This window comes from Bos mutus, chromosome 18 (genome assembly GCF_027580195.1).
Source record: "Bos mutus isolate GX-2022 chromosome 18, NWIPB_WYAK_1.1, whole genome shotgun sequence".
NCBI lineage: Eukaryota > Metazoa > Chordata > Mammalia > Artiodactyla > Bovidae > Bos > Bos mutus.
The window spans coordinates 38,740,778-38,753,025 of NC_091634.1; the positions used below are offsets into that span (position 1 = coordinate 38,740,778).

General features: G+C 51.9%; 1 protein-coding gene and 1 non-coding gene across 8 annotated transcripts in view; one reads left to right on the forward strand and one right to left on the reverse strand.

Annotated features, from left to right (window-relative positions):
- SLC6A2 (solute carrier family 6 member 2) overlaps positions 1–12,248 on the reverse strand; it is a 51,142-nt gene extending 38,894 nt beyond the window's left edge. For 2 of the 7 annotated variants that reach the window (XM_070388413.1, XM_070388414.1), the window contains exons 1-3: positions 11,923–12,248; positions 11,099–11,417; positions 97–228 (exon numbers count right to left, since the gene is read on the reverse strand). In XM_070388413.1, the coding sequence (XP_070244514.1) occupies positions 97–228; positions 11,099–11,366 (400 nt within the window). In that variant the 5' untranslated portion in view covers positions 11,367–11,417; positions 11,923–12,248. The remainder of the gene's footprint in view (positions 1–96; positions 229–11,098; positions 11,418–11,922) is intronic. The other 5 variants (XM_005890931.2, XM_070388415.1, XM_070388412.1 and 2 more) reach the window with 4 other exon arrangements.
- On the forward strand, positions 5,202–5,274 carry TRNAG-CCC (transfer RNA glycine (anticodon CCC)). Its single transcript has one exon. It is a non-coding gene; the product is annotated as a tRNA-Gly (tRNA).

The following is a 12,248-nucleotide window of genomic DNA, read 5'->3' on the forward strand; positions in this document are numbered from 1 at the left end:
CACAAGAAAGCTGGTCTACCAAGGATCCCACCTTTGGGGTAGATTCTCCAGCGGCACACAGAAGTCTTTTAGAACAACCTCTGACTCCTTCTTTACCTTTGAAGAATGGGCAGATCTTCCACACGGTGGCTGCCCCTTCCCGGTTGTACTGGCCCAGAGCCAGCTCCATGTAGAAGAGGGGCATCCCAGCGATGATGAGGAACAGGGTGTATGGGATCAGGAAGGCACCTGGGGGACATGGAGGCAGAGCATGAGCCCCAAGACCCCTGTCCAGCCTTGGGCCTGCCCCTCAGAGTGTGTGGATCAATGTTGGTCAGAGTTGTAAGGGTTGTCATTCATCTGTCACCTGGCCATTTCTCAAGAAGTGTCTTGTAGTAGGAACACCAGGGCAATTAAACAAATAATCGTAATATAATGAAAGTTATAGCACTACTCACAATCATAATCATGAGGTTCTGTGGTCAAATTAGTAAAATCTGGTTCATCAAATCTAAATGGAGGACTTTCCTGGTGGCCCAGTGGCTAAGACTGTGCTCCCAATGCAGGGGACTCGGGTTTGATCCCTGGTCTGGGAATTAGACCCCACGTGCTGCAACTAAGACACAGTGCAGGCAAATAATAATAAAATTAAAATAAATAAATATTTTTTAAAAGCTAAATAGGCTTGTTCCTTGCAGAATTCTCTATGCCTTTGATACATAAGCACATGTTGTGACAGGCTATGAGGAAGATCAGCTGCAGTCTTTACCAAACTGATTTCAACACAGAATCCTTTCTTTCATGAATCACCACTCTGGGGAATGCCAATCACCCCAAACCCTTCCTTTTATAGGTAAGGAAATTGAGAGCAGAGAGGGAGAGATACGTAACTAGTGCCCAGAGTTACATATGATTGAGTCGGATATTTTTTGTTGTTGTTGTTGTTGTTTTTTTTTGGCTGCACTGAGACTTAGTTGCAGAATGTGGGATCTAGTTCCCTGACCAGGGATTGAACCCAGGCCACCTGAATTGGGAGCTCAGAGTCTTAGCCACCATTTAAGGTCACCTGGGACTTTCCCAAATATGACCTCACTGGATTGTCCGCAGTCTCACTTCACTTCACAGACATAATCAGAGAGGGTCATTATTTGTGCCCCTGAGCCACCTTCACCCCACACCCTGGGGGCAGCTGAAGGCAGAGAAGTCCACTTGGCTTTGTTTGCATGGCTGCTAAGTGACAGAAGCAGGATTCACGTTCATTTCTTCCAACCCAACAGGCTTACTCTCTTACTGGCAGCTGAAGGTAAACAAACACTGGAGCAAAGAGGCCAGAGGCTCCAGTCTCTGACCAGGAAGATGCCCACCCAGAACACTGCTGAAACTAGAGAGAGCTCTTGGCAAGATGGGCAGCAACAAACCCCTGGGAGAATTCCTGGTGGAATGAGACAAGTCTGAGCTCCAGAGAAAGTTCTTGGTATGTCCGGTAGCCTGGGGTGAGCTTAACGGGTTCTGACGCTGTGAGGTGACTCACGGGATAGATACCACGTCAGCCTAGGCTGCAAGCGTGATCAAAGCAAAATGCCAGCTTCTTGGCCTGGGTGCAGCTGGAGGTGGCCAGGCCAGACCACGCTCCTCCCGCCACTGGCCTTTGGCTGAGATGCCGTAACCTTGGAAACCAAACACTCTCTGACCCGCCCACAGTAAGAAAGTACAGAAACTGGGAAATATTCAATGATGATAATATTAGGAAGATAATATTCCCAGCTGTGTTCCAGGCACTGTGCTCCATGTAATGTCTCATTCCACCCTCACAACAACCTTAAAAGTTTACTACCTCCAATTTATGGATGTGGAAACTGGGCCTCCAGGTGAGCAGAGAATTGTGGCAAAGTTGTGTGCAGCCAGGGTTACACTCACCCAGCTACCCAGACTGTCAATCTTCACTTTCTTCCCAGGGCTTCTCCTCAGGAAGCCCAGGGCTCTTAGGGACAAAGCATGAAATTCTGCCCCCAGTGCTCTGAGACCCAGTTCTTTTGTAGCAGGAGATGGGCCAGTAGGGTGGGCAGTAGGGAAGAAACCACTGGAAAATGAGGACCTCCTATGTATCCAGCAGAGCACTGGGCACTGGACAGCTGTCATCCCATTTACCCTGCCCAGAAACTGTCTTGGGTAGCAACTCCTATACCCATTTTTCAGAGGAGGAAATTGAGGCTTAGAGAAATTAAGTGACTTATCTAAGTTCACTCAATTGGTCAATGATATCTGGGATTTGGACCCTTGTCTGCCTGGCTCCAGAACTCCAGAGCCATTCCCAAAATATTCTGCCAATTTCAGACTATCTCAGCCAAGATGTAGGACATGAGCCTGAATAAAATCTCAACAGAGGACGTTCTAAAACTGGGACTCTGGGGGCCAGGTGATCCACCTGGTCTATTGGCCATGTTCAACATTTCAGCCCCTGCTCCAGGCTGGATTTCTTCTTCTTCTTTTTTTTTTTTTTTTTGTGTGTGGACCATTTTAAAGTCTTTAGATTGAATTTGTTATAATATTGCTTCTGTTTTAAGTTTTGGTTTTTTGGCTGCAAGGCATGTGATATCTTAGTTCCTCGGGGATCAGGGATCCCTGATGAGGGGACTAGGGATTGAACCCACACCCCTACATTGGAAGGCGAAGTCTTAACCACTGGACGCCAGGGAAGTCCCAAGGCTTAGACTTCTTTGAAATGGCCACATGCCAACCTTTCCCTTCCCCTCTTCATTTCTTACTTTCAATCTCTACCATTCTCTTTCCCCACATAGAGAGGGCTAGTCTGGCTTCAGAATGCATATCTGTCCACATTGTCGACAGCAATGTTCATGACGCTGACCAAGGTCAGGGTGGTGGTGGTGATGATGGAGTTGGTAAAAGTAACAGGTACCATTTATTAAGCCTCCATTATATGCCAAGCCACACACTAAGTTTTTTAATAATTATTCCTTTAAAACCACCCCTGAGAGAGAATTACCACCAATCCCACGTAAAAGATGAGGAAACCGAGGCTTAGAAAGGTCAAGTTGCTTGTCCGAACCAGTAAGTAGGCAACTTGGCTCCACATTGGGATTTGTCTGCACCCCCCTTGTGGCCACCTGCCATTGCCCATGGGGCCTGGAGCCAGAGAGTAAGGGAAACAGACGTATTAGAGTGTTAAGTTAACAGGCCTGAAGACCGAAGTCAGTGGCCCAAGGAAAAAAGGAAAGAAAAAATCCAGGAGTCACGTCTCAGATCTTGGCAGCGTGACTTGCTCCTGGCTACTGGATGCTCTTTTCTACAGCCAGAGGAAAGAAGAGCATCATCAGCCAATTCACCAGGCATCTCACATTGGCCAGTTTTCTCAACTCTAAGCCTCTGGGCAGCACTGCCAACAGGTAGGTAAATTGCCCAGTTTGAGATTCATCTCCTCTTGTGCTGGCTGGGAGGCCCAGTGGAGGGACAAGAGGAAAAATGATGGGTCTGCACACGTCCAGGACTCTTCCAAGTGCATTTGATGTGGGCCAGCCGAAGCTTCAGCTGGCAACAGACCAGAAACACTCAAGAATGACGGAATGGCTGAGTATGAATGAAAACCAGAAAGCTATCCAGTGGCCAGTGTCTTATCCTAATAGAAGACATCAACCCGTGAGCTGGTCTAAGCCTCTTTGCTGAAAGATCTGGAGGAAGCCAGGGCAGAGCTGAAGAGTCAGAAAGAGATTTATCAGGGGTGCCTAAAGGTCAGCAGAGGATGCTTCTCCTAGAAACAGCCCTGCAGCAGCTCCTGGGACACTGAGACTGGTTGCACACTTCGTAGAAGGTGCTGCTCTGTAAGGCCCCAAACTGCCACCTTCCCATGGCCCTGCCTCATCTCCCTGTGTGGTGGTGCCAACTGCATCCAGCCTCACAAGGGCTGGAGAGCTGAGAACCTAAGAGGCCACAAGCCCAGAGTCCTGGCTCTGGCTGTGCATGTTCTGGGCTGATAGGCGCAGAGCTGGAGAAACAGAGGCAGGGTGTACTTCCGAAGGATCTCAGCTCCTGGTAGTCTCCACCATTCACACATATATGACACATGCACACTTGTACATCTTCACACAAAGACTTCTGCACATCAACACGCCCACGTGAACACGGGAGCAAAAGACTGTCAACTGCAAAAGGGACTCCAACCAGTGGCCTTTGGTAAGAAAAGTATTTGCCTGACACAAACTGCCTGACACCCCATCATTAGAGAGGAACCCTACTGGTCAGAGAAGGGTTCTGGAATCCTCTGTGGAAATGCCAAGTCCTCAGAAAGGGAAGCCAGTGGTCACTCAGTTTAGAGTGGGGTGTGCTGGAGCAGACCCCGGGTGGGTGAGGAGGACCCCAGGGCAAGGGATCCAGCAAAACGTGGGAGGGGACTTAGTAAGACATGGCATGGCCCAGGCCTGGTGGGGAATCAGGAGGAGGTGGAGGGACTGTGATTAAGGAGGGGCTGCAGGAGGGAGAGGAGAGTCCCTTGAGACCTTGCTGGACCAGTTTCCCAGTCTGTGAAGGGCAAGATTCCTCAAAGTGGCCACATTCTGATAAATTACATACCACAGAACTGTTCACCTGGTGCCTGAAGCTCAGCTATAGGCTGTCACTGCCCATGGCTTTCACCAGAATTCCCAGAAAACCTTGATCAGTGCCTAGGGCAGCAGATTTGTTCCTGTTCCCCAAATACCCCAAGGGTATAGACAGCAGGGAGAAAGAGAAGGTGAGATTTCAGTAGGAGACATAGCTTCAGCATGTAGCAGGCCCACTCGACTGGCAGGGCCCAGGATAAGACCACACGTGGAGATCTACCTTACAATGTCTACATATTAAAGATGACAACTCAGGCCGCAGCTGTTACACATGCCCCTTCATCCTACCTTGACGACTAGACCTTCAGCGTGGTTCTATTCATTATAAAGTTCAATTCTGGAACCCTCGGTTCTTGGAGAATTTGTGCTGGAATGTGGAGGCATGGCGGGGGGCCCCACATCCTGATTCTTCCCCACCCCAGCTCCATCCAGAGATGTGTGAGGCCTTTTGCACGTTCATGTGGACTCTTGTGCCCACAAGTCTAAGCTCTGTCCACAGCCTCTGCAGACAGAGGGCCCTTGGCTTCCCCTTGGCCTGGGTCTGCACAAGCCTGTAACCCAGTCCAGGCTGGGGTAGAAGGATCCAGGTAAGGGGACCATGCAGAGATTTCCCTGGTGGTCCAGTGGCTAAGACTCTGCACTCCCAATGCAGGGGGCCCGGGTTCGATCCCTGGCCAGGGAACCAGATCCCACAAACCGCAACCAAGAGTTCACATGCTGCAATTAAAGGTCCTGCATGCCTCACTTTACTCCATCCCCTGCCCTTTACTGAGACTAGCCAGCAGCATCCATACACTTCTCTATGGAAGCCCCTGCTGTTCTATGAGGGGAGTCTACAAAATGATCCACAAAATGACGAGAACTGACTTTTCTTGGCTCCGCAATCTCTCACTATCCCCCGTACTACCGCATCTTCACTTTGGGTCCTTCCAGCTGACCTCTGGCCTTAACTCTGAGTGCAGGGCAGTCCTAGCGAGGAAGAATGCTCACTCTCTTGTAGATTAAACCCCAGTTCTCTAAGGAGGTCAGTGGGGGTGAAATTCAGGGAGACTGGAGCTGGGCTACCCCTCCCCTCTATGACAATTCTCCCCTGGCTATCAACTTTGCAGGATCTGACTTGATTCTTCCTAATGAAGTTTCTTGAAGATTTTGGTTTCTCACCTTCTCCATCCTGGTCTCTTTAAGAGGAAGCAATTATAGGCTGCTTGGAATGGTCCGAACCATATTAGAAAAGAAAATGTAACCTACGAAAAACAGAGTGGAACTCCCCTTCCTGATTTGGGAGCTAATACTACCTCAATAACAGAATATAAAATGACATTAACTTGTAGAATATCTATAATAGACTCTGAACTCCCTAAAGGCAGAGACTGCCTTTTGTTCATCTCTATATTCCTGGCACAGGATGGGCACTTAGTAAACGGGGTTTTTTTTTGTTGTTGTTAAATAAATGGATCCCAGCAGTGACTTACACAGAGGCTACAGCTAATGCAAGCCCCGGGGCCTTTCTCCACTTGTGCTGTGGCCTCATCCTTACTTAGGCAATTGGGTTTCGGACTGCAGGGCAGGATGTAACATTTATCCTTGTGAAACCCCATCTTGTTGCAAATGGTCTCTCTAGATCTTTTTGGCCAGCTCAGAGCAATGGGCCAATCATGCTGGTAATGTCAGATCATGGTCTCAGCTCCAGGCCTTGATGAACAGCCTCATTCCCACAAACTTCTTAGCCGGAGGGCCACACCAACTGGCAGCTCGTGTGCATCTGAGCTGAATCACCAGCGTCAGGCTTGGGAAGTCCCGGATGTAGATGGCCCCCTGCAGCCAGGCCCAAAGTGAAACCACTGAGTTTGCAAACTCCTGCCCTTTGTACCTGCCATCACTTCTTCCTTGGCCTTAAGAACCCCAGATATTTTGACCAAGAGGATTCCCAAAGGTCTGTGGGTACCTGAGAACATGAGCTCACTTGAGGAAAGAAGGGAAACCTATTTGGGACCCAGAACTACATATCTCATGGGACCCTATATAGGAATGTTCATCCCCATTTTTCAGGTAGGGAAACAACAATGGGATAAGGTTAGGTGGTTAGAAATTCCAGGCCTGGGGCTTCCCTGGTTGTCCAGTGCTTAAGAATCTGCCTGCCAATGTAGGGGACATGGGTTTGATCCCTGGTCCAGGAAGATCCCACATGCTGGAAAACAACTAAGCTTGTGCTCCATAACTACTGAGCCCTCGCTCTAGAGCAATAACAAAGACCCAGCCCAGCCAAAAGTAAGTAAATAAAAAGAAATCCCAGGTCCAAGCATGATTCCTTTCCAGTCTTACAGCCCTTCCAACTTCCTCTTAGAGCCAAGTCTGCTCCCTCCAAAATCAGGACCCTTTCCTACTCCCGGATCTAGCCTGGGTCTAGCAGTTCCAGATCTAGGAACCATCAGTAACAACTTCATTTACTGAGCCCCTACTATGTGCCAGACACTGTTGTGAGTCCTTTGCTTGTATTATCTCTAACATCACATCACTCTATGGGAAGATGCAATCACCCCCCGCCCGCCTTTTCTGCACAAGGAAACTGAGGTCCAGAAGTGACTTGTCCAAGACCACATTTCCAGGAAATGTCAGGTTCAGAGTCAAGCTCAGGTCTGTTGGAACCTAAAGGACATCTCTCTGACAGCTCAGAGCCATCAGCCGGACACGTCTCAAGCTGTCATTTACAAAAGATAATTCACAGTGGTCTCTTCTCTGGCAGGGAGGCAGACATGAGGACCCAATTGATCTGTCCACTTCTCCCTGGGGACCAGCAGGGCCAGGTGCAAGACCACAGGAGTGGAGGACCTTGGAAAAAGCCTCACTGGCACTGCCTCCATGTTCAAGAAGGTTCTGAACAAAGCCTTGGAACTCCTGAGAGGGGCTTTCCTGGCCAGAAGCCACCTGTATCCATGCATCTCAGCAATTAGCTTATGGGAAGATGTTCAGACAGGCTGATCTTTCTCAGTAATTCATTCAAAAAAATATCAGCCAGAGGCCTAAACTATTGTTACCTTTATCATTTCAAAACATCCTCCAGTCTGGGCCAGCATGAATAGCTGGACTTGGAAGTTGCCATGTTAATACTGGCACCAGGAGAGCACACAGCTTGTTAAGTAACAGGGCCTGTGAGTCCTGGCTTGGGGGCAGTGCTGATCCAGGCCTTGGAGAGGGACGGATCTCAGGGATCACCCAAGATCACCACCAGCTTCAGCGGGGCACCTGAGCTCAGAGAGGGGGACTTGAGCTCAGAGACGGTGATAGAGATGGGATTCGAACTTGGGTCTTTTGACTGCGTCCAGAATCACAGGTTATCACCTACCAACCTGCTTGCCCATCTCTGGGGCTGATTTTTAATCACTGGATGAGAACTGACCGACAAGGAGCAGCCAGGAGGTCTCAGCAGAGACAGTGCCCAGAAGAGGCCTGCTGAGCATTCCCTGGAGGGGTGAGGAGTAAGTTAGAACAGGAGCTGCCTCAGACTCTAATACACGAGGCTGCCCTGCTCCACTGTGCTCCATGGACATTCTACCCAGAAATGGAAATTCACTTGTGTAACTTTCCCCGGCCCGGAGCCTGGCAGTCAAGGTCTCCATAGCCTGGCCCCAACTTGCCTCTCCACCCTTATCTCTCCCAGCTTGCCCTTCTACCAGTCTGTACTCCTAATCTCAGAGATGATCCCACCTACATTCTCACACAACTAGAATTCCTCCTCCCTTTCCCGAGGTTTGTGTGTGCCCCACCTGTCTGTGCTCCAACCACAGTCCACCTCCTCGGAGCCTTTCCTAAGCAGCCCTTCCCCAGGCTCATCCATCTCACACATCATCCTAAAGATGTGAATAAGCAGCAGCAGCTACCTTTACTAAGGCCATTGTTCACGTCAGGCCCTCCGGGGGCATTATCACCTTGAGTCCTCACAATGACCCTCTGAGTTGAACATTTGTCAGACAAGGAAACCAGGGCTTGGAGAGTCGCCCAGTGTTACACAGCTAGAAGCTGGAACCCAGGACCCACAGCCAGGGCTCCTAATCACTGGGTGCCACCCCCACCCCCACCAGCACAGGCTTCCTCACTTTGTTGGTTCCTGCTGCGGGGTAGGGGTTCTACTGTTCCTGGGTAGGCATTAGGTCTCTGAGGGCCTGGACCATTTGTTTCATTTACTCATTAGTTTGTCGGCCACCTTCTACCACATCCCCTGGATCTAGCCCTTATCTTGGGCATTAGAAATACAGGCATGGGGACTTCCTTGGTGGTCTGGTGGCTGAGTCTGTGCTCCCAATGCAGGGGACCTGGGTTTGATCCCCAGTCAGGGAACTAGATCTCATATGCTGCACCTAAGACCGGTGCAGCCAAATAAACAAAACTCAACCATAAGAACTTCCCTGGTGGTCCAGTGGTTAAGACTCCACCTTCCAATACAGGGGCCCCAGATTTGATCCCTGGCCGAGGAACTAGATCCCACATGCCACAACTAAGAGTTCACATACTGCAACTAAGACCCCATGCAACCAAATAAAGAAAAAGTAATGTGACTAATATAATAAACAGAAAAAAGAAATACAGGCATGAAAAGCCACAGCCTCTCCTCTCAATGTGCCCTAGTCTGTTTGGAAGACAGACCCACAAAGAGACAAATGACCAAACAACCCAGAATGGCTGATGGGTAGGGCTAGCAATTCCAGGAGAGGGAGCGTCTGGCCAATTTCGCCCCAAAATCGGAACGTGTGACAAATGTGCTGTGTCTTGTGCCCTGGGTGCCTGGGACAGATCACCTTGCATACAGCAGGAACTCTCAGTTGGTGGCGATGGCCAAGGGAGCACACAGTGTCAGTGAAAACACCAGAATATCCTTCTCGCTGACGTGTCCAATTGGCCACCTGGGGTGCTTTTAGTTTCAACAAACACTTAAAAAAGAGAATGACGTGTAGCAGCATGACAACGAAGCCCTTAGGTGACCAGAGCGCCTGGCAGGCAGAAGTGGCAGTTAATACATCTAGGTGACCCCTGCGGAGCCTAACACTGTGCCTCATGCCAAGAGGAACCCAATAAATACTGCTGATTAATGACAGAACCTGCCTCTGTCTAGGGTCATGTAGCCTCGGACGGTCATGGAGGACGTGCTAGACAGAGTGTCCTAGGTTCTCAGTCTGTCTTTCATTCCTCACCTCCCTGTCAGCTAAAAAATGACAGAGAATCCGTGTTTCCTCCCTCCTTGAGTCTGAAGGGCCAGAATGCTTAAACCTGATCAGAAACTCATGAGAAGCTGCAGCAGCCCAATGAGGGAAAGTTTCACCTCTGGATCATCTGTCTCCCATCCCTCACCCAAAACAAGCGTCCAGAGTACACACTGAAGCAAACAGCTTGGGACCCTATGGGACAAGGTCATGAGCTTTCCCTCCAACTCCAAACCCTTACCCTGCCTCCCTCTGACCCCCTGGAGTCCTGAGCCAGAGCCCCTGCCAGGCAGATGGCCCACTGGATAGAAAAATATTTCGGCTCTGGTTGCCCCCTGCCCCCCTTTGCTGACTTCTTCCTCTAGGTCATTTTCCCAGGCTCGCTACAGGGTACTCCTGAGCTCATCCCAGCAAAGAGGGGAGGTCTGGGGCAGTTTTGGCAAAAGCTCTCAGGTAGGAGCTAGGGCTAGGCCCCAGTATCCTGCACGCTGGGCTGTTTTCCCCAGGACTCTGCTCCTTGAGTGGGCTGTAGTTGATAACTAGGCTCTCGTCCCAGGGCAGGCAGTATTAGGTTACCTGGCAAAGGAAGGGGGAGAGAGCCTGACTGCTGGAGTGACGTTTCCTCTAGGCCCTTCTCCCACTCTACCCTACAATGTGGCCAGGACCCCAGGAGTTAGAGGCTTCTTCCTAATCACCCAAGCCTCTTGCCCCAAGGATTAGGCCAGTTCTTGGTAGTGGCTGACACAACCCACCTAGGCTGTGCTCTCTGGCCCTTCCAGCCAAAGGACCATCAACCTGAGCAGTGGAGTTCTCTCTGCCACTAGCTTCTCTTTATGTGTCTGTGATCCAAGGGTTTCTGTCCCCAAGAGTGCAGGGCCTCCCAAGTGCCTTCAGGGAACCCAAGTCCTTTATCAAACTCAGAGCGCTTGGAGTTAGGATTACTCCAGAATGTGCGCCTGGTTGTCACATTCTGTGCACTTTCAGCGCCGCGTCAGAAGCTCTCCAGATCTCTACCTCCCTTCCTGCAGACCATCAAAAGGTTCAAGCTCCTCACCCAACTTGGTGCCCTGTAGTCTGTCCTTCTACGCATGCGCCCATCACTGTTCAAGTTCATGCCAAGGTCATGCCTCGATTTCCCTCTTCCAAAGGGGACTCCTTTTCCCGTGAGCCCTATTTGGTCTCTTCCTGCGCCCTGGACTTGCCCGTCTGTCTCCTTATCTCCTCCCGTGGGTATCCCCAGCTCCTCTCCCGGCCCCCGTCGCAAACAGGTAGCTTCCCAAGTCAAAACCCCCAGCCCGTCAGGGGGCTCACCGCCTCCGTTCTTGTAGCAGAGATAGGGGAAGCGCCACACGTTGGCCAGGTCTACGGCGAAGCCGACCACCGACAGCAGGAAGTCGATCTTCTTGCCCCAGGTCTCTCGGGGCTGCTCATCGCCGTCGCGGGACGCCAGGAGGCACTGGACGCCGTTGCGCTCTTTCACCACCAAGACTTCTTTGCGCTTCCGCGGGGGCTGCTCCGACCCCGGGCCCGCCCCGCCGTTCTCCGGCTGCACCTGCGGGTTCATCCGCGCCAGAAGCATGGGTGCGGTTGGTGAGAGGGGCGTCAGGAATACTGGGAGTACGCAGAGGCTCTGCTGGGATCAAAGGAAACGATGTGATCACTGGGCCATTCCACCCTGCCTGCGGCCTCCCGGGAGCGCCGGGATACTGTGGTTGGCACGCGCAGAGCGGGCGCGGGATGCCCAGAAAAGGCGCGCCTCTGTTGGAAAAATTTGGAAGCAGAGGTAGTGGCGCGCCCGACTGGGACGGAACTTATAAGTGGAAACGGCCCCTGCAGCCCTCGGGATCGTTCTTGGGACCCCGAGCGCTTCCCTCATTCGCCCTCTCCCTCTTGCCCCCAAAAAGGCGAGGTTTGGACACGCCCAGGCAGAGGTTTCCCGGGGTGGTGACTTGACCCGGTGCAGCTGGCTGCCCCCTACCCTCAGCTCGGGTCTGCGCCACGTCCAACAGCGCCAGAAGCCTTCCCGGACACTTATTACCTCTGCCCTTCAAACTCGCTGGCACCCTAGCTCTGCGCATCCCAGCCTGGGCCTCCTTGGCACACCTAGTCCGGTCCCGCGCGCAGGGCGCACTCACGTGTCCGGCAGCAAAGGGATCCCGGGTGCCGTGCGCCCTGCCTGCCCGCCCGGGACCCGCCTCGCCTCACCGGCTGTGGGGCGCGGGCTGGGGCTGGGGCTGGGCTCCGCCGCGTGGCGCTCGGGCGCGGCCAGAGGAGCGCTGAAAGCGCGGGGCGGCCGGCGGGGCGCGGGTCTGCTGGTTCTGACCGTGCTGGGCGGGGGCCGGGCTGGTAATGTAGCCTGCGCCCCAGGTAACGCGCCGATTGCATTAACCCAGCGCCGGGCCCGCTCAGTCTGGAGCCTGTTAGCGCTAATGGAGACTGACAGCGCGGCCAGGGATGGGCA